The following is a 22,674-nucleotide window of genomic DNA, read 5'->3' on the forward strand; positions in this document are numbered from 1 at the left end:
AGAGAACAGTACAGCACAGAACAGGCCCTTCAGCCCTCAATGTTGTGTCGAGCTTTGTCCGAAACCAAGATCAAGCTATCCCACTCTCTGCCATTCTGGTGTACTTCATGTGCCTATCCAATAACCGCTTGAAATTTCCTAAATGTCCAACTCCACTATCACAGCAGGCAGTCCATTCCACATCCTAACCACTCTCTGAGTAAAGAACCTACATCGGACATCCTTCCTATATCTCCCACCCTGAACCTTATAGTTAATGCCAGGTTTAGGAGATGGGAGGAGAAGGGGGTTGAAGGGACGAGGGAATTGTTTTTGTAGGGACAATTTGCGAGCTGGAGGAGTTGTCAGAGAAATTTGGACTTTCACAAGGGGATACGTTTAGGTATCTGCAGGTTTGCAATTTCCCAAAAACGATTTTTCTGACATTTCCTGTGGTGCCACCGTCCACGAGAGGGTTCTGTCGCTGGCAGAGATGGAGGCGGGGAGTACCTCTGGGATTTATGTAGCATTATGGCAGAGGATGCAGTGTTGGTACAGGGGTTAAGATTAGGTCCCAGGTTCGATTCTCGCTTGGGTCACTGTCTGCGGAGTCTGCACATTCTCCCCGTATCTGCGTGGGTTTCCTCCGGGTGCTCCGGTTTCCTTCCACAAATCTCGAAAGACGTGCTGAAAGGTGAATTGGACATTCTGAATTCTCCCTCTGTGTACCCGAACAGGCGCCAGAATGTGGCGACTGGGGGATTTCACAGTAACATCATTGCAGTGTTACTTTAAGCCTACTTGTGACAATAAAGATTATTATTATCTGTAGGAACTGTTCTAGAGGCCATAGAAACTTAGAAGATGACTGTCATGTGAGTGTTCCTTTAAGAAATGATTTTGGCTTATCACATGGTTTCAGTGATGACATTGTATGGGTGGAGCTGGGCTGTGGCTCTGGGTTTTTGCTTTCGCTTCGAGTTTGGAGCTGGGTTTTGAACTGCGCAGGTTGAAAGAAGCATTTCTCTATCTTCATTTTAATAGCTGTTTCCAGACTACTTGATAAATTAAAAGAGATAATTGCTTTCTAGAAGGAATTCAAACCTGCTGTTTGAGAAGGGGAACTGAATATCACTAACATGTCTTCTACCAATAAGAGTGCTGTGTGCTGGGCTACGTCTTTAAAGGGGGAGTTGGGGGAGTTTTGGTTTATGGGATCTTGTTATTGAATTGGAACATTTAAAGGGGGGATTCATTAAGGGTACTGTAGCGTGTGGGGTCTTTTTATGTAAGATTTATGGAGGATTATGTAGGATTCCCTAAAGTGCCCAACTGAGGTGAGTGTCTCTGGGATGGTGGAGGGTGTAGGTGATAGCAGTGCCAAGAAGTAGGTGTCGTCCCAGGATTGCATCGCAGGGTTGCGACAGGAGGCGTATGACCCTGGAAGGGCCCGCCATGTCACCTGGTGGGTCGCAGGGTGGAGGCTGGGGATGGTGTACACCAACCGGTCCTGCAAGACAAAAGACAAGATGTATCATTAGATCGCGGGTAGGCGTGATGTGGGGGGACGGGTTAATTCACATGTATTGGGTGCTTACTTGATTTTGCCATGCCAACCTACACCTCGGCAATTGCCCGCTCTCCCACCCACCAACTAGGTCTAATGCTCTCTGCTCTACAACAGTAAGGGGAAGCAGGTCTAGCGTGCCCCCTCCGGTCTTTTCCTGCTCCCTGTAGTTGTGGGCTGCCTTCTCCTGGGGCAACAGATTATGCACAGTGTGAGACATTTGGTCGCGGGCAGCAAGGAGTCTGCTGCTGGTGGCCTATGTGTGCAGGGCACTGGGCCATGGTGGGCAGCATGGGTGTTGGCATGTGGCGTAGGGTGAGGTGCAAAGGGGCTCCCGGCAAGTGGGTTATTGAAGCCCTCTGGTTGTGGGGGGTGCCCAGTTTAGGGCGGGGGTATGTGGGTGGTGCCAGGGGCACGGAGGTAGTAGCTCAACACATCCGGCCAGGGGTTGCCCATTGTGTCTACCTGCTGCAGGCCGCATGTGGGTGGGGGGATGGAACTTGTGGTATAAAGGTGGTGGAGCCAGGGCATGTTGGTGGTGGTGACTCACCCCTGGCTGCCCTGAGAAGCATGCAGCTTCTTCCAGTTGCCCAGTCTTGGTTGTGGGGCCCATGGCACCTATAGCCTCTGCCACCTGCTCCCAAGCCCAGTTAGCATCGCTGGGTGACAGCCTCCTTCCCACCCCAGGGCACAGGGCCCCTGCCTCTCCTCTAAGGCATCGAGCAATGTCTCCAGCTCTGCATCTGGTAATCTCAGGGCTGTTTTCTGGGCTGGCATTTTCTTACCTGGAATGAGAATGTGTGGAGAGTGGAATGTTTATAAGCAGCTCCAGCTGTCAGGTCAACCCCAACCGCAGCAAATCTGACGCCGACATCTGTTGGAATCACACTAGTTCCATGTGGCGCACGGGCTTGTCCATTAGCATGCTCTAAATTGCTCCAGCATTCGCACCCCCATCGTCATCGTCGTCGTCCTGTGATTGAGTCCCTGAAATGGAGAATCCAACCAAATTTTCAAGGAAAGTTGGACATACCTCCTTGGCTAAAGGGATCAAAGAATATGGGGAGAAAGCAAGAACAGTTTACTAAGTTGGATGATCGGCCATGATCATAATGAATAGCGGAGCAGGCTCAAAGGGCCGAATGGCTTACTCCTCCTAGTTAGAACATAGAACATAGAACAGTACAGCACAGAACAGGCCCTTCAGCCCTCAATGTTGTGCCGAGCATTGTCCGAAACCAAGATCAAGCTATCCCACTCTGTCATTCTGGTGTGCTCCATGTGCCTATCCAATAACCGCTTGAAAGTTTCTAAAGTGTCCAACTCCACTATCACAGCAGGCAGTCCATTCCATACCCTAACCACTCTCTGAGTAAAGAACCTACCTCGGACATCCCTCCTATATCTCCCACCCTGAATCTTATAGCTATGCCCCTTGTAACAGCTACATCCACCCGAGGAAATAGTCTCTGAACGTCCACTCTATCTATCCCCCTCATCATCTTATAAACCTCTCTTAAGTCGCCTCTCATCCTCCTCTGCTCCAAAGAGAAAAGCCCTAGCTCCCTAAACCTTTCTTCATAAGACCTATCCTGCAAACCAGGCAGCATCCTGGTAAATCTCCTTTTCACCCTTTCCAATGCTTCCACATCCTTCCTATAGTGAGGTGAACAGAACTGCACACAATACTCCAAATTTGGTCTCACCAGGGTCATGTACAGTTGCAGCATAACCCCGCGGCTCTTAAACTCAAGCCCCCTGTTAATAAACGCTAACACACTATAGGCCTTCTTCACGGCTCTATCCACTTGACTGGCAACCTTCAGAGATCTGTGGACATAAACCCCAAGATTTCTCTGTTCCTCCACATTCCTCAGAACCCTGCTGTTGACCATGTAATCCGCATTCAAATTTTTCCGACCAAAATGAATCACCTTGCACTTATCGGGGTTAAACTCCATCTACCGTTTTTCGGCCCAGCTCTGCATCCTATCAATGTCTCTTTGCAGCCTACAACAGCCCTCCACCTCATCCACTACTCCACCAATCTTGGTGTCATCAGCAAATTTACTGACCCACCCTTCAGCCCCTTCCTCAAAGTCATTGATAAAAATCACAAATAGCAGAGGACCCAGCACTGATCTCTGTTGTACACCGCTGGTAACTGGTCTCCAGTCTGAACATTTTCCATGCATCACCACCCTCTGTCTTCTATGTGATAGCCAGTTACTTATCCAATTGGCCAAATTTCCCTCTATCCCACACCTCCTTACTTTCTTCATGAGCCGACCATGGGGAACCTTATCAAACGCCTTACTAAAAATCCATGTATACGACATCAATTGCTCTACCTTCATCTACACACTTAGTTACCTCCTCAAAGAGTTCAATCAAATTTGTGAGGCAAGACTTACCCTTCACGAATCCGTGTTGACTATCCCAGATTAAGCTGCATCTGTCCAAATGGTCATAAATCCTATCCTTCAGGACCTTTTCCATTAACTTACCGACCACCGAAGTAAGACTAACTGGCCTATAATTACCAGGGTCATTCCTATTCCCTTTCTTGAACAGAGGAACAACATTCGCCACTCTCCAGTCCTCTGGCACTATCCCCGTGGACAGTGAGGACCCAAAGATCAAAGCCAAAGGCTCTGCAATCTTATCCCTTGCCTCCCAAAGAATCCTTGGATATATTCCATCTGGGCCAGGGGACTTGTCGATCCTCAGGTTTTTCAAAATTGCTAATACATCCTTCCTCAGAACATCTACCTCCTCCAGCCTCTCCGCCTGTATCACACTCTCATCCTCAAAAACATGGCCCCTCTCCTTGATGAACACTGAAGAAAAGTATTAATTCAACGCCTCTCCTATTTCCTCTGACTCCATGCGCAATATCATACTACTGTCCTTGACTGGCCCTACCCTCACCCTGATCATTCTTTTATTTCTCACATAAGAGTAAAAAGCCTTGGGATTTTCCTTGATTCTGCCCGCCAAGGACTTCTCATGCCCCCTCCTAGCTCTCCTAAGCCCTATTTTTTAGCTCATTCCTTGCTACTTTGTAACCCTCAAGCGACCCAACTGAACCTTGTTTTCTCATCCTTACATACTCTTCCTTTTTTCTTTTGACAAGATATTCAACCTCTTTTATGAACCATGGTTCCCTCACACAGCCATTTCCTCCCTGCCTGACAGGGACATACCTATCAAGGACACACAGTATTTGTTCCTTGAACAAGCTCCACTTTTCATTTGTGCCTTTCCCTGACAGTTTCTGTTCCCATCTTATGCTCCCTAATTCTTGCCTCATCACAGCATAATTACCCCTCCCCCAATTATAAACCTTGCCCTGCCGTATGGCCCTATCCCTCTCCATTGCAATAGTGAAAGACACAGAATTATTGTCACTATCTCCAAAGTGCTCTCCCACAAACAAATCTAACATTTGGCCCGGTTCATTACCCAGTACCAAATCCAATGTGGCCCCCCGTCTTGTCGGCCTATCCACATATTGTGTCAGGAAACCCTCCTGCACACACTGTACAAAAACTGCCCCATCCGAACTGTTCGACCTATAGAGGTTCCAATCAATATTTGGATCTACCCTGAGACCTCCACACCTATCCATAATCTGTTTTGCAATTTCTTCCTCCAGATCTCTATTACTATTTGGAGGCCTGTAGAAAACTCCTAACGATGTGACCGCTCCTTTCCTATTTCTAACTTCGGCCCATATTACCTCAGTAGGCAGATCCCCTTCGAACTGCCTTTCTTGCAGCCATTAAACTATCCTTGATTAACAATGCTACTCCTCCACCTCTTTTTCCACCTTCCCTACTGTTACTGAAACATCTATACTATGTTTCTATGTAATGCTTAACTGCGTGTGCCTCTAGTATTCACCCAACACCATCATATTTTGTACTGGCAATCTGGAGTAAGAATACAAGCCAGCATGTATCGGTACCAGTTCCCAGCTGGAAAAATGGGGAGGGTTAGCAGCTGGAAGTGCATCTGGCTGTAAAACCACCTGCCAAATCCAAAAGAATGATGGTGAATATGAAAGTGGTCAATCTGCATTTGTGGCGACCCCATACAACATGGGAAAAGCCAAAGAGGAAGGAAAAGGAAAGAATCTGGAATAAGAATATGGACACATCTCCATAGCTTCATGTTGAAATAGTAATATCGAGTTCTTTGTCCTTTAGATCCTTACTCAGGAGGATTGGAATGTAGTCCTGTATAATGGAATGGCCTCCACATCACCCTGGGCTGCTCTCTACTTTGTGGCATTAATGACATTTGGCAACTATGTGCTTTTCAACTTGCTGGTTGCTATTCTTGTGGAAGGCTTCCAAGCAGAGGTAAGTCGTGTCTTAAACTTTTCTTCAGTCATTGTATGGTCTCCTTTCATCATTATTTAGTGTCTTCTCTTCCTATATTCTCCCCTATTCCATCAATGGCAGCTGTGCATTTAGCCATTACAACCCTGTCCTTTGAAATTCTCTCTTTGGTTCCCTCTGCCTTGTATCTGACTTTCATAAACCTCCCTGAAAATTATTTTCAATCATATCTTTTGTTCTCTGTCCTTGCTTCCTCATTCTGCCTCTCCTTTCCCAGCCCCCATCGTAGTGCCCACCAAACACCCTACCTCCTTATCGAAAGCACTTGATTCATATCTCTGAAGATTACAAGACTTCAGGTGCATACTTAGACAGTTCTTAAATTAGTTGAGGGTTTCTATCTGCATTCCCTTTCAGGCAGTGAGTTCCAGACCCCTAACACCCTCTGGGTGAAAATAGTTTCCTCACCTCCTCTCCAATCCTTCTATCAGTCACTTGAAATCTATGCTCCCTAGTTACTGACCTCTCTGCTGAGGGAAATAGGGCCTTCTCATCAACTCTATGTTGGCCCCTCATAACCTTGTACACTTCAATCAAATCTCCCTTCGGCCTCCTATGTTCCAAGGAAAACAACCCCATCCTATCCATCCTTCTCCGCTGTACCCTCTCTAAGTGCAATTACATCTTTTCTGTCTTGAGGTGACCAGAGCTGCATGTATTATTCAAGTTGTGAACTACCTCGTGTGTTATCTAGCTCCAGCATATCTTCACTGCTCTTGTGGACTATGCCCATAGAGGAAAGTATTATTTATGTCCTCTTAACCACCTTATCAACCTGTTCTACTTTCAAGGATCTGTGGACCTGTATTCCAAGGTCTCAGACTTCCTCTACACCTTTCAGTATCCTCCTATTAATTGTATATTTTTTTCTCTTGTTTGAGAGATTAAACAGTTTGGGCTTATACTTCCTGGAGTTTAGAAGAATGAGAGGGGATCTGATCGAGGTAAATACTAAAAGGGATTGATACAGTAAACGTAAACCAAATGTTCCCCTTGTGGGGCATTCTAGAACGATAGGTCAGAGATATATGTTGAGAGGTGGTAGATTTAAAACTGAGATGAGGAGGAACTACTTCTTGCAGAGGGTGGTGAATTTGTGGAACTCAATGCTCCATAGTGCGGTGAAGTCTATATCATTAAATGGTTTGAAGAAGGAGATACGTATATTTCTGATTTAAAAAACGAGTTAAAGGGACACTGGGAATAGGCAGGGAAGTGGATTTGAGGCCAGGAAGAGATCAGCCATGATCTGATTGAATGGTGGAGCAGGTTTGAAAGGCTGAATTACCTACTTCTGCTTCTAATTCCTATGTTCCTGTGACCTCCCCAAATGCATCACCTCACATTTCCCCAGATTGGATTCCATTTCCCACTTTTCTGCTCATCTGACCAATCCATGGATATCTTCCTGCAGTCTACAGCTACACTCCTTACTTTCAGCCACGTGGCCAATTTTTGTGTCGTCTGAAAGCTTATTGATAAAGCAAGGGATCTAGTATTGAGCCATGTGGAATCCCACTGAAAACGGCCTTCCAGTCGCAAGAACACCCGTCAACCATTACTCTGTGTCCTGCCGCTGAGCCAAATTTGTATCCAGCTTGCAACATTCCCCTGGATCCCATGTACTTTTATTTTTTTTAACCAGCTTGCCATGTGGGACCTTGTCAAAAACTTTGCCAAAATCTATGTAGTCCATGTCAATTGTATTATTCTCATCTATACTTCTTGTTACCTCTGCAAAAAATTCCATCAAGTTAGTCTGACACTATCTGCCCTGAACAAATTCATGCTGACTGTCCTTGACAGTTTATCCTGTCTTGCACATAGATTCCAATATTTTTCCCACTACCAAGATTAGAATGACTAGCCCATAATTATTCAGTCTATCCCTCATTCCGTTTTGAAACCGATGTATAATGTTCGCAGTCTTCCAAGACTCTTGCACCACACCTGCGTTGAGTGACAATTCGATAATGGTGGGGTTAAAAGTGTCACATTATGAGGACAGATTGCATAAACTAAGCCTGTATTCCATTGCGTATGGAAGGCTTGGGGGGGGGGGGGGGTGATATAATTAAAGTATTTAATGCATTTGATAGGCAAGTTAGATATAAACTGTTTCCTCTGGTGGGAAGTCCAGAACAAGATGGGTGGCACGCTAACATAGTGGTTAGCATTGTTGCTTCACAGCGCCAGGGTACCAGGTTCAATTCCCGGCATGAGTCACTGTCTTTGCGGAGTCTGCACGTTCTCCTCGTGTCTGCGTGGGTTTCCTCCGGGTGCTCCGGTTTCCTCCCACAAGTCCCAAAAGACGTGTTTGTTAGGTGAATTCGACATTCTGAGTTCTCCCGAACAGATGCCGGAGTGTGGAGACTAAGGACTTTTCACAGTAACTCCATTGCAGTGTTAATGTATGACTACGTGTGAGAATAATAAAAGAAAAGGAAAAGAAGGAAAAAAAGCCTTAAAATTAGTGCCGGGTAATTTAGGGGTGACATCAGCAAGCATACTTTCACACTAAGGGAGGTGGAATTTTGGAATTGTCTCTCTCAAAAGTCTGTCATGGTTATGTCAATTGAACATCCTGCAGTTGAGATGGATAGAATTTTGTTGGGCAAGGGATAATGAACAAAGGCATAGAAATAAGCATGAACCAATTGAATGCTCAAGGGGTTGCTGCTACCCGATCCCTATGATTGTTCATTTTGCTTAGGTGGCACTTTCAAGAACAGGTACTGATAAAATAACTATTTCTTTTATTACTTTGTTCAAATGTTTAAAGTGTGAACATTAAGCAGGCAAACGTGTAAACTCTTGGCTGAAATTGTGAGGCAGCAGCCCATTTATTTTTCTAACTTTAATATAACAGCTACTACAAGTTGCTGCTTATTATTAGTATTAATCTTTGCATATTAAATTAATATTTCAGGGTGATGCCAACAGATCAGATACAGATGAAGAAAAAACATCTGCTAATTTTGATGATGAATGTGAGCGATTTAAAGATAATTCTTCTGGTGAGAGTGACTAAGAATAACTGTTGGTTGCTGATTGTATTGCGAAAACTCCCTTTTGGAATTGCTGCCTCTTTATTAATACCCGTTCTACTATCTGCAGAATTAAAAATGTATTCGGTCGTCATGACATCAAATGGACATTTGGATTCGCGAAGCAGCATACCACCACCGATTATCATGCGTACTGCTGCTACGCCCATGCCTACACCAAAGAGTTCACCATATATGGATTCAATTCATACTTACTTAGAGTCCAGAAGGGGCAGCAGTGCTTCCATTGATCCGATGAATTATGACCAGAGATCTTTGGTAAGCCGCTGAGTTGCTCAACTCTTGCATATTTACTTTTTGGCACTTATATACTACTGTCAGAAAATATTTTTTTATGTACATTATTGGATACCAATCAAGTCACCTTGGGGTAATATTTTAGAAACACTACAGTGAATTGCCACCAAGCAGAATCTCTGAAAAAGTACACTTATTTAACTTACACATTGCGCACAAATCGTTTGTAAATTTGAAGGAAATATGTTGAACTCCGAAGCAAACATTAAAAAGACAGCTTTAAGTAAATTTTCAAAAGAGGTTAAACAGTCATTACTTGCCAACACTCAGGGTGAGAACTTGGGACCATTCACGCCTGTTTATTGTGGATTTTAAATGCATTTGGAGTGCCAAAATGGTATCCGAGGCCAAAACATTTGTAGTATAAATTGCATTGAGTACCATATTGGTAAGGGTGTGTATTACTGACTTGATGCCGTTAATGCTCAACTCTTGTGGTGCTCCATGTATCTGCTGCCCTTGATCTTCTGGATGGTAGAAGTCCTGGGTTTGGAAGATGCTGTTGGAAGAGATCTGATAAGTTGCAGCAGTGCATTTTGTAGATGGTACACACAGCTACCACTGTGTGTTGGTGGTGGAGGGAGTGAATATTTAATGTAGTGATGGGTTGAGTGCCAATCAAGTGGGCTGTTACGTTCTGGATGGTATTGAGTTTCTTGAGTGTTGTTGGAGCTGCACTCATCCAGGCAAGTGGCACCTATTCATTCACACTCCTGACTTTAGTCTTGTAGATGGTGGTCAGTCTTTTGGGTGTCAGCGATTCACTATCACCAACAGACAGTTGTTCAAGCACACTGACAATCTCCACGGCTATCTGTCCCACACGACGGTCAGCCCCCGCCCCCTGCCGGTCACCCCACCCCACACACTGAACCTGTGCATCACAGTGCTCATTCACATGTGTTCTGTGCACACTTATATGAGCTGTGCACAAATACAAGCCTCAATATTCAAACAATGTATATGCATATTTCCCCTGGAGCTCTGTGGAGATGAACCAAACTGCTCTCAACTTGCCAGAATGGAGCAGATTGTTGAATCTTTTCCTGCACTGAATCCATAAGCACTGATGAGATTTCCTGCAATTTGACTCCAGGTCTTCTTGGTTGCTTAAGGGGCATTGAGGTGGCCAACTGGGTAGAGAATTGGTTTCTTCTGTACCTCTTCCATCAAAGCATGAAGGTCCTTCTCAGAAATACATGAAGCCACTGGACTCATTCCTTTTCCCACGTCTCCTTTGTGTGACATTCTATGAATAAAAATGTAAGGTAAAAAGGGTCATGAACAATTCCGATTACAATGCTCTCATTCACTTTTTTGCGCTGACAGGCATTAACTATATTCATCATATCATCAATGATTATTGATAAGGTGTAGTGGAGAAACAGGCTCTGTACTAATGCTTGGTGCCATATTTGTGGCAGCAGCATGCTGTGTTCCACGACCACTGACAGCCCTATTGGGGGATTTCCTTCCGTTTAGTCACACTGTTATGCAGCTAAGTACATAACTGCATAATATCTGTACCAGGTACAGGAAGCTGATGGCATCTCCACGGCTATGTGCTGAGAATCCACTTCCTGCTTCCAGTGATTCAGTAGAGGGCACTTTGATTAGGCAGCAACTTATAATTCTGCCATAGGGAACGTTTATGATGGGCTATCTATTCCAAGGTCAGCCAACATTTACATAATAACACTTACAGCTTTGACACTCAACTAAGGCAATGACGTCTCTCTGGGGCACAGGGACTTCACCATTGATGATTTCAATGGACCTTTTAGAAGGCTGCTTTCAATCTTTGCCCAAGTCACCCAACCCACAACAGACCTGTCTCCAACTCTTCACTACTTCCGAGGTCACCCGCCTTTACTCCTATTGTAACCCACCCTTCTCAAACTGAAAATCGGAAGTATGGGCCACCAATTTTGATGGTCGGTTCACAGAGCCAGGAATTCTCCTATCTCTGGAGAAACATCTGCGGGGAATAGTGTAACAGGTGCTAAGAAAGTCTTATTTGCTCATGTGATGTGGACATTACTGGCAGGAAGGTGTTGGCGAACCACTTTCCTGACGCACTGCATTCCATGTGGTGTAGGTATGCTCAATGTTGGGGGGGGGGGGATTTCCAGGATTTTGACCGAGTGGCAATGAATGAATGAATGGTGAAACACTTCCAGATGCAGATGGTGTGTGGACTGAGGCAGATCTTGCAAGTGGTGGTGTTCCTATGCCCCTGCTGCCTTGTTCTTCAGGTCGCAGATTTGGATTGTGCTGTTGATGAAGCCTTGGAAGTTGCTGTCGTGACTCTCGTAGATAGCACACAGTGCTGTCACTGTGCGCCAGTGGTGGAGGGAGTGATTGTTTAAGGAGGTGGATGGGGTGCCAATCAAGCAGGCTGCTTTATTTTGGATGGTTTTGAGCTCCCTGAGTGTTGGTGAAGCTGCACACATCCAGACAAGCGTATTCCATCACATTCCTGACTTGTCCCTTGTAGATGGTGAAATGGCTTTGAAGAGGAGATGAGTTACTTGCCACAGAATTCCTAACTTCACACCTGTTTTGCAACTGTGGTGAAGTTGGCTGTGGTAAGAGGATTAGGTAAGACAATATGGTACCATCCTTTACGCTTTCAGGCCTGCCACTGGCCATGGCTTCAGCAATGAGTGGCCCAGTAATGGCCAGCACAGTTTCCTTTATGGGAGTTAGGACATGCAAGTGCAACTGAGCCCTTTTGATTAACTCCTGCTTTCTCCACTTGTGGATTACGTCCTCATGCAAGAGAATGGAAAGTGTGTCAATGAGTGTTCTGCAATCTGTTTAGCTGATGTGGCAATAGTTGGCAATGTGTGCAATTTATGATGTATGAGTGTGAGGCTTGTAGCAACACTAAGTGTGTGAGGTTGTGTTGGAGTATTTGAATGTTAGGTATGAATTCTAATTGATAGAAATTGTTAATGAGAGAGTGATAGATGTGGTGAATTGAGCAGTTTCTGAGATAATGGTGTGGTGAGTAGGATTTAAAATTTGAAGATGCATGCATTGACCTTGGCCATTCATATGAGGTTATTGTACTTCTTGCGTCATAGAGTCCAGGCCATCATGCATTGACACCTGACATTTCCCTATCTTCTCCTGACTTCTAAGCATGTCTTGACGGGGTCCTGGCCCCTGCAAACATATTTCTCCTCCTTTCCAACTCGCCATCAAGCCCTCCTGTGTGATGTCTAAAAGCCTTGGAGCATGTTGTCTCGTGTATTCTGCCATTTGTCAATGTTTCCCAGACTAGTCATTTACACCTACTCTAACCACAGTGGGCTTTGTTTTCAATTACTTTTAATGGTGTTCGCTACTCATAATGTTGATTCTCTTCTGACATGTCTAGCCAATCAACAGTGCACTGAATCGTGGTTGGACATGGAAACTGTGCAGAGAATCTTTCCCGATATGTTACTTGTACGATAGTGAACATCATATAACATTTTATGTGGTAAAGATTGAAAAATGTAGATTAATATTGCACATTCAGTGTCTTTATTCCCGTAAATTATAAAAATCTCACCTGTTAAACAATTCATCGCTTTTCAAAGCACCAGAGACCATAACATGCTGGTTAATGAAAGGAAGGTATTAAATTTTAATCATTCCTCTTTTTTAAAAGTTCATTCTATCCCATTGATCTCTCTGATGGAGACATTAAATGCACATTTAATCAACGATGAAGCATCACCATTTTTCTCATGCATAAGACAGTTGATTTCATATAATTTACTTTCCATTGTTCCTACACATTAAAAAAAGCCTCTGTTTCACTGTTCATGAAAAACAAACAAGCTGATCTAAAGTCTACTTTTCTCTTCCCTCAATCTATTCCCCTAATTTTATTTCTTGTTCTAAAATTAATTTAAATCAATTATATTCTCCAAATCATCACGTTTTCACATTGTCTGCTTCTATTGATTTCAGTATCCATTATGCACACATCACATGAGCTTCCAATCTCTCTCTCAATCTCACATTTCACTCCACTTCCTCCATAACTCAACCTTACATTTGCTGATTTTCCCTTGAGATTTCTTCTGTACGATATCTGGCTGACGTTTTCTTTCTTCCTATCTCACCCCAAGTTTGCTTTCTCTCTATTCACTTAACCAGCAGACCGCCATTCTTTTTTTCTGTGGTACTCACTATTGCTATCACTGTGGATCTTTCTCCATCCTGTGGGCATTATTTCCATTGTGTCTGCAATTTTCTTTTGCCATTGTTTGGTTTCACTGTTGCGAGACTGCACAACCCTTTGCTCCACCTCAACCATTAGCTCCACAATAGATTTTGTGCTGAAAACGCCACATTTCCTGCTACTTGTGAACCAACACGTCATCCATTGATCTGTAAGACATTTGGCATGTTCAATACACAGTCACATACCTGGAATCGCAGAGAAAAATGAACCCCATTTTTTTGACTGCTCCTGACTCTATCCACTGCATCACTCACTCCTCCTACTTTATTTTCCTGCTGTCAGAATTAAATTTCAGCTGCTCATTGAGATCAGGAATTCAAGTACACCTTGTCCGGTAGTAATAATAACAATCTTTATTAGTGTCACAGGTAGGCCTACATTCATACTGCAATGAAGTTACTGTGCAAATCCCCTAGTCACCACATTTCGATGCCTGTTCGGATACACTGAGGGAGAATTTGGAATGTCCAATTCACCTAACAGCATGACGTTCGGGACTTGTGGGAGGAAACCGGAGCACCCGGGGGAAACCCACGCAGACACGGGGAGAACGTGCAGACTCCGCCAAGTGACCCAAGTCGGGAATTGAACCTGGGTCCCTGGCGCTGTGAAGCAACAATGCTAACCACTGTGCTACCATGCCACCCTATTCAGAAGAGAGAGAGAGAGCCTTATAACTGGATTCAGGAAGGAGCCCAAAAGGAGGCCAGGGCTGAGCGGGGTAGGGAGAATGTTTGACAACTTTGTCCCTTCTTTCAAAAGTCTTGTAAAAATATAAACATCCATTTGATTGTGCTCATAATCTCAAACTTATTTTTGTTCCTTGCTCTGCTTTCTTTCCTTCATCTTTTAAGGAATTTTGAAATGTTTTTCTGCATATGAGGAGTGCTACAGAAATGTAAATGTGGCAGAGAGAGCCTCATTATTTTTTTAAAATAGCTTTAAAAAAGGAATAATAGCACCTATTTATATGGTTGTTTTGAAAACAAAACCTATAGAAACAAAAATAAGGGGGTTGATGACATTCTTTGGCTACTAATTGACAGAAGTCACTGAGCTCAACAATATAACAAAGCTGTATTAATACCTGTTGAAATAGTTATGTACCATGGCTGCATTGATGATTGTAATTTTTACTGCTTTCACTCCGTATTGAATTCAGTAACACCTCCCAACCAAAACTACTGGTGACACCATCAACAACATAGGAACATAGGAATTAGGAGCCGAAGTAGGCAATTAAACCCTTCAAGTCTGCTCTGCCATTCAATCAGATTATGGCTGCTCTCTTCCTGGTCTGAAATCCAATCCCTACCTGTTCCCCATATCCCATTAAGCTGTTTTCTAAATCAGAATAGATCTATCTCCTTCTCCATTTAATGACTCAGAGTAGATTAAAATCTTCCACTTATGTAGCAATTCACTGTACCTCTCAAAAATTTCTCACAGAACTTTTAATTATGATAAATGACTCGAAATGGTTTACCTGATGCCATATTAGAAAACAAAAAAGAATAATGAACTAGATGAATGACCAACTAATCTATTTTGGATAGTACTGGTTGAGGAAGGAATGTTCATGAAGAAACCAGGAGAACTTCACACTTTTCTTTGAGTTGTTCTGTGGGATCATCAACATACATCCAACTTACTAGATAAGACTTTGACAACAGCACTTTCAACGGTGCCACACTCTCTTAACACGTGTGCTTCTGTCCCAGAGTGAGGTCCGAATCCCCAGCCTTCTGGCCAAGAGTTAATAGTGTTGCAACAGACACATCCAACATTAGGATAGAACAAAGGGATATTAACATGATCTCCAACCACTTGTCATTGATTTTTGGAGGGGCTCCAAATAATGAGATATCTTTCATTCCTGCAATGGCGAGGTAATTTGTTGTCAAAGAGACGCATAAATTCAGCAGTTGTCATTTGCTTAATTCAAGAGATTCCAAAACCAAATTATTTACTATATCATTGATGTCCTACTTTATCTTGTGTGCTGCTTATCTTGTATGTGTGTTTTATTGCTTCACATTGTTGACAGTACAAAATATCTAATCAATTGGAAAATCCGTCAATGGAAGAACCTCAAAATATGAATAACATCAGGAAGGGGATTAAAATAAAATGTAAAATGTATTTCTGACATATACACCATTTAGTGGGCTGGGTTCTCCACCGCACCCCTTCCTTAGCAAGGTTCCTGATATGGGGGAGAATCCAGTGTTGGGGAAAAAACGGATGTGTTTGCGATGCTCCGGTCCCCTGCTGACGGCGGCATCAAGGTTTGCGCTTCATACCAGTGGGAGGATTCTAATGGTTCATAAGAAACCCATTTGCATCCTATTAACGGTCTAGATACGGATTCTCCACGCCTCTGTTATGCTCCGGCCCCTTGGGCCAAGATTCACATGGGCGTGGATTGGTGCAAGTCGCGGTGGTAAGTATGTAATTAAGGTGCCTCCAAAATCCATCGGAGGACCCCCACCCCCACAATGCAAATCCTGCCCACCCCAGTTCCCCTCTCAAACCCCCATCAGAGACCCCCCACTAAAGATCCCCTACCAGAAGATCCCTACCAGACAACAGATCAAAGACCCCCACAAGACTATCCCACCAGACACCCCCATCAGAGAACCCCACCAGAGATACTCCCCAGAAACCCCCACGAAACAACCCATCAGAGACACCTCCACCAGAGACACCCCACCAGGGCCCCCCGTCAACACCACCCTGACATCAGAGAACGCCCCATAACAGAGAACCCCCTATAACAGCAACCCCCCATTTCAGAGAGTCCCCATAACAGAGACCCCCCATAACAGAGCCGCCTCCCCCCCCCCCCCCCCCACCCCCTCCATCAGTCACCCCTGCCCGAGAGCTAAAGAGCAGTTCAGGAAGGAGCAAAAAAAATCACAGCTTTTTCAGTCACCTTCCCTTACGCTGCTGTCTCAGACAGAGGACTAGAAAGCAGCAGGTGTTACTTCATAGAAAACTGCATCACAAGACTCTATACCCCCGCGGATTCTTTCATCTGCAAAACTTCTACTCACTTCAAAGAGAAAGAGTTTTTAGCAGGCTGTAATTGACAGCTTCCAGACAACAGATGACTGCATTGTTTATTTTTTATTTCCCTTCACGCTTGAATGTATCTCAAGTAGCCTGCTTTGAACCTAACCACAATGTTTATAAATATCTAAGAGTTAAGTGCTTTCACTTCCTCTTTTTCTCAGCACAAAGCACTTAACTGTTTTTGATGTGATCAGGAGCTGTCAATCATATCCAGATGTTAATAAACATTGAGATTAGATTCACAGAGACCTGCCTCAGATAGAATTGTTCGGAGCAACAGCTGTTACGAGTGTCCCAGGCTCCTTCTTTTGCAAGCAAAAACTGTCAATCATAGCAAGAGTGTTTATAAGCATTGTGGTTAGCATCAAAGCACAATAAGAAAGATGCATTCAAATATGATGGGAAAGATCAATGAACATCGCCAAACAGCTGTCTCTGGAGTAATAAAACTCAATCACTGGCTAGTGCAATATATGGCTGTGAGAAATTTAATGGAAGATCTGCATTTCAAAGACTGTCAAGGGATTTCAAGCCATTTGAAGTGTACTGGGCTTTTGAGGAAATCTCTGAGATTTGTAACAGCTGCTGTTTTGAACACTTCTGGCTGAGGCAGCAGATGTTAGGAAAGGATCAGTGAAAATTCTGTGATTTTTCAACCAAATGCCTGCATTGCTCTTCAGTTTTCAGGCATGGGTCTCTGATGGGGGGGGGGGGTCTCTGTTTGAAGTCTGATGGGGGTTCTCTGTTGGGGGTCTGTTGGGAGGTCTTGTTGGGGGTCTGATAGGGAGGGTCTCTGTTGGGAGTCTGATCGATCTCTGTCGGGGGTCTGATGGGGTCGCTGTGGGGGGTATGATGGGAGGTCAGTGGGGTTTGGGTCACCCTCATGCGTATGTTGTGTGGGGAATCCGCAATTCCCGTGGTGGTGGGGAGGAGGATGCCCCTACCTGTCAGTGGACGGGGGGGCGGGGGGGTAGGGGGCAAGATTTGTGTGTGGGGGAGAGGGGGCATGCCACTGGACCTCTGTATTGGACCACCCACTCAAAATAGCAGCCCCATACGGGATTCTGACAGAATCCTGCAAGCTCCTGCCCTGCATAGATTTGCTTGGCAAAAGAGAGGTAATCACATATTGAGCCCCAGCTCCCAGTGCCAATGGAGACCAGGAATGATTCTACTCCGGTAGGAGTACTTAGGGCTGGATTCTCTGATTCTGTGGCTATGTCCGGAGGATGCGTCTGGTCTTACGACGAAAAATTCAGTGGCATCCCGCACCGATGCTCCGTCAGGCAGGGGCTAGTAGCTGCACCATGTAAAGGCTTTACCTCCCGATATGGGCACAAAATGGCCGGGTCTGTGGCCACGAATGCGCACTGCGGCGGCTGTGCCATACAACATGGCGCCGGCCACGCGTGGACACAGCCTGCCAGATAGACCTGCCCCCCGCCCTGTAACCCCTCCCACCACCCCACAACTGTCCCTCCAGCCCCTGCCGAAGCCTCCCCTGCCAGCGGAACAGCTCTTTCACCACCCCCCGCCTCCCCACCCCCCAACTGTGGTGACGCTGGACACAGTCCGCAGCCGCCACATCAGGTTTACGAAAATTGAGAGGACACACGACCGACGGCGTCAGGAAGTCGGCCCATCGAGGGCGGAGCATCGCAGGAGGGCTTCAGATGATGTCCAGAGGCCGCCCAATGGTGTGCAGCGTACTCCTCGAGTACGTTGTTTTTGAGGTGACGCAGCATCGGAAAAATGGCACCGCCCCGACTTCGCCGTAAAAATTGATTCTCCGCCGATCCCTGAACACGATTTTGGCGTCGGCAATCGTAGAATCCCGCCCTTAGTCTCCCAAATGTAGAATCCTGCCCCGAGTCTCGGTGGTGGGGATCAATCGTGATTCCCATCAGTTGGCGGGAGGGAGAATAGCAGGATGCAGGAGAGTTTCCCTTAAAAGTTGATTTTGAATCTGTGAATGCTCCTTTTAATATGCTGGGTGGCTCACACCCAGTGAAGATGTGAACCAGATAATGTCAGCTGGAGCATCACGCCCTCTTTGGCGCCTGGTGCAAATCTTGTTTCGGGCCTCTCCTGCTATTCTCCCGATTTAGTGGGATTTGAGCCGGTTGCATTGCAGCCAGAGAATTGTCCCCACAGAGGTTTGCAGCACAGAAAGATACCCTTTGGCCATCATGTCTGCACCGGGCATCAAGCACCTAGCTATTCTAATCCCATTTCCAGCACTTGGTTCGTAGCCTTGTATACTTTGCCATTTCAAGTGCTCATGTAAATGCTCCTTAATTGTTGTGAAGGGACCCGTATCTAACACCCTATTGGCAGCGAGTTCCACATTCCTGCCACCCTCTTTTCCTCAAAACCCATCTAAATCTCCTTAGGGGTAGGCTCCTGTGATGATGCATAACTGTTGATGAAACACTGTTATGATGCTAACATTCAAGGAACAATGCCCCAGTAAGAAAATGGATTTGAAATGAGTGTAGAAGATTCAGAAGAGCAGAAGAATCAGTTTACCATATTTACCAATTGGGAATAATGGAATTGATAATATCCATTTCACATTGTATTGTATTCATCCTTTTAATCTTTCACTGCCATAAATATATATGTATCTATTTGTGTTTTCCAGTCCAGTATTCGCAGTTCACCTTGTGTCCCTTGGGGCACCAGCAGTAATTGGGGTAGTCGCCGGTCAAGCTGGCATAGCCTTGGTAGGGCACCCAGCTTGAAGAGGAAGAATCAGTCAAGTGAAAGGGAATCTCTGCTCTCTGGCGAAAGGCATGAAATCTGTGGTGAAGATGATGAATCAGAAGATGCAAAGTCAAGCAAAGCTGGCAGCCTTAGTGGATGGTCCTTGCACCATCGAGCAGAATCTTTCGATACCAAAGGATCCTTAGATTTGCCTGAACTACTACAAGTACCAGTACTGCGACATCCTGTGACCTTGAATCCAATCAGCATGACACCTTGTGACTATCAAGACTGCAATGGCAAATCCTTAAATATTCCAAATGAGGTCTTACCTCGTATGGATAATCATAAAGATGACCCAAACGATTATGAAGATGAAATCGATGATGTAAATTTACCTTGTTTAATTAGCCCTTTGCAAATTGGGATATTTTATGTAGCCCATATAGAATCATTTCATCAAAATTGAAATTGCTGTGCAATATTAGATTATTTTCAATGAGTTAAGGTTAAAAAAGCAAAGACATTTGGTATAAATTAATTAAGTGTTCATGTTGCGCAGCTGAATTTCAAATTTAAATTTTATTAAACAGAACTATTGCTGCCCTGGATAAATGTTTAATATTTTGGCTAAATAGTTTTACATAAATGCTTTAACTGAATCCCAATAGCAAAATATCAAATGGATGCAACTTGAATATCTTTATAGTGCACATTATCTTTGCAAAAAATGTTCTGTTGCATAAATCATTTGAAGAAGGTTAATATTTAATTTAATTTATCAAGTTCTTTAGGTTAGTTGAGGCAAAACTGTGCATTGCTGTGCAACAGTGGTATAAGTCCAATTTTTTACAAGCTGCATGGACAATATCAGGTGCACAGGCCTGTGGAGCACCTGTAGTGCAGAATATGTTGTCAAGCAGTGGGTTTAAGTTTGAGTGCTCGAGATAGTTAAATTAACTCCTGCCTCCTCCTTGTCCATAACTCAGCACTAGGGATTCACGGAAATAAAAGTAAAAACGACAGATACTGGAGATTTAAAATAAAAACAATAAGTCCTGGAAAAATTCAGAGGTCTGGCAGCATCTGTGGGGGGAGAAACAGAGTTAAGGTTTCGAGATCAAGATAACTCTTCTTTGGAACTTTGGAGTCGCATTGATTTCAAAACAGTGGCTCTGTTTCTCTGCCCACAGAGTTGGACTCAGCTGCTCCACAGATGCTGCAGAGCTGCTGAGTTCTTCAGCACTTACTGTTCTTTTATACCAGGGATGCACTTTAGTTTGTGGTGCCCATATTAAGTGGATGCTATGGTCCCTTCAGTTATTTTGGGAGAGTGTGGAATGAAAAGGCAGTCTGTCTAACAGGTTAAAGCAATTTATTTTGGCTGCTTGCACTAATTAGACAGAATCTCCCCAATCCCGCGAAGACACGTCCAGGAGCAAATTTTACTTGTCACTCATTGTGTCGACTTCCTGATGCATTCCTGTCTCCAATGACCTTGCTGGAGGCTGGTGCACAGCGACAGTGGTTGGTTGCCCAACAGTGGCTGGTAACTAATTAGAGTTATTTGATGGATTAATTTGAGGCAATATGCTGCCACTGGGAACTGAAATTCTCAACACAAGTCAGTTGTGACCATTCTTTATTTTTAAATTTTCATGTGGCTTCAGGGAGTGCCTCCATCCTGCCTCCTACATGCTTCAGCAGTGCCCACCACTTGCAGTGGATCTGCCGACTATGCATATATTTGGGCCCACTGATTGGGTCTCCTGCCTTGGAAATTGCCTGCCATCCTTAAATGGAGGAGGCCTCTTAATTAGATATCTTTGGAAAGCTTGCGCCTGCGGGTGTAAAGCAGATACCACTGGGGTTGCGACTTGGAAATTGTCCTGATGTCAAGGAATCTTCTAAGACGAGAAGAGTCCAAGCAATAGTTTGACTCTTTACCATGCAATTCCTCCAATGTAGTTTTCCAGCAACTTGGCACTGAGCCCCTATCTATCATCTGAGTCTTTTGCCGTTGCTATTTAATGCAGAAGTCCCACATTTATAGGGGAGGATTTTCCTGGCCCATTCACCGCATACCCAAATCATGTTATGGCTGCCAACTCTTGCAAGAGAGCCAATATGGGTTTTGTGCCGGTGAGATCTCAGAATGAGATATTCCCTGCTCCTGCACTAGCGACCTAATCAGGTCTCAACTGCTGGAGAGCAGTAGTTGAGATGACCACATCAAGGACACGGAGGCCAGTGTTAGCTACTGGATGGTCATCGACATGCCCTGGCACCCTGGCAGTGCTAACCTGGCGGTGTCAATCTGGTAATAACTTGACTGCCAGGTTGACACTGGCAGGTTGGCACTGCCAGAGGTGGAGCCAATGGACTGGGTCTCCAGGGAACCCTATTGTGGGGGAGTTCCCACTATGTGGGGATAGAATCATAGAATCCCTACAGTGCAGAAAGAGGCCATTTGGCCGATCGAGTCTGCACCGATCCTCGAAAGAGCACCCTACCTAGGCTCACTCCCACGCCCTATCTCCGTAACCTCACCTAACCTGCACAACTTGGGAAAGTGGGAGGAAACCGAAGCACCCGGATGAAACCCATGCAGACATGGGGAGAACGTGCAAACACCACACAGTCACTCAAAGCCGGAATCAAACCTGGGTCCCTGGCGCTGTGAGACAACAATGCTAACCACTCTGTCACCATGCTGCCCCAATGCTGGTGATGATGGGGGGAGGGCACAGAAGCCGATTGGTGGTGGGGCCATTGAAGTCCCGATGCCAGTGTGAATGCCTTTACTTTCACTTTGACATTAAAGGGCACCCCGATCTCTGCAGAGATGGGCTTGCCGGCTCTGAGGTCCTGCCAGAGTGATGGTACAAATCAGAATTTGACACTTTGCCATATTTTGGAACAATTCTGCCCATATTCATGAGCATTCCACTTGGTATACCTCTATATTTGCTGGTGAAAGAGGCATAAAAGAGAGGTACGTGTGTGTATATAGATGAATTCATGCCTACTATGATATGGCAAGGGAGTTTTGCATTACAAAGCTGCAATTTACAATGGAGGCAGAAGCACAATTCCCTGGAGCTCGGGTTTCTGGGTACTTCCAGGATAGGGGAAGTTTCTTAACTGCCCAGCAAGGTGACGACTGCCTTCATCTTCTCCACTATTGATTTAGAACATAGAACATAGAACAGTACAGCACAGAACAGGCCCTTCGGCCCTCGATGTTGTGCCGAGCAATGATCACCCTACTCAAACCCACGTATCTACCCTATACCCGTAACCGAACAACCCCCCCCCCCCCTTAACCTTACT

At 44.9% G+C, this 22,674-nt stretch overlaps 1 protein-coding gene across 4 annotated transcripts in view; it reads left to right on the plus strand.

Annotated features, from left to right (window-relative positions):
• The window catches only part of cacna1ha (calcium channel, voltage-dependent, T type, alpha 1H subunit a), an 806,165-nt gene that overhangs the window by 657,993 nt on the left and 125,498 nt on the right, over positions 1–22,674 (plus strand). For all 4 annotated transcript variants that reach the window (XM_038819421.1, XM_038819419.1, XM_038819420.1 and 1 more), the window contains 4 exons: positions 5,758–5,913; positions 8,882–8,969; positions 9,070–9,278; positions 19,280–19,729. In XM_038819421.1, the coding sequence (XP_038675349.1) occupies positions 5,758–5,913; positions 8,882–8,969; positions 9,070–9,278; positions 19,280–19,729 (903 nt within the window). The remainder of the gene's footprint in view (positions 1–5,757; positions 5,914–8,881; positions 8,970–9,069; positions 9,279–19,279; positions 19,730–22,674) is intronic.

The sequence above is a fragment of the Scyliorhinus canicula genome, chromosome 15 (genome assembly GCF_902713615.1).
Source record: "Scyliorhinus canicula chromosome 15, sScyCan1.1, whole genome shotgun sequence".
NCBI classification, from domain to species: Eukaryota; Metazoa; Chordata; class Chondrichthyes; order Carcharhiniformes; family Scyliorhinidae; genus Scyliorhinus; species Scyliorhinus canicula.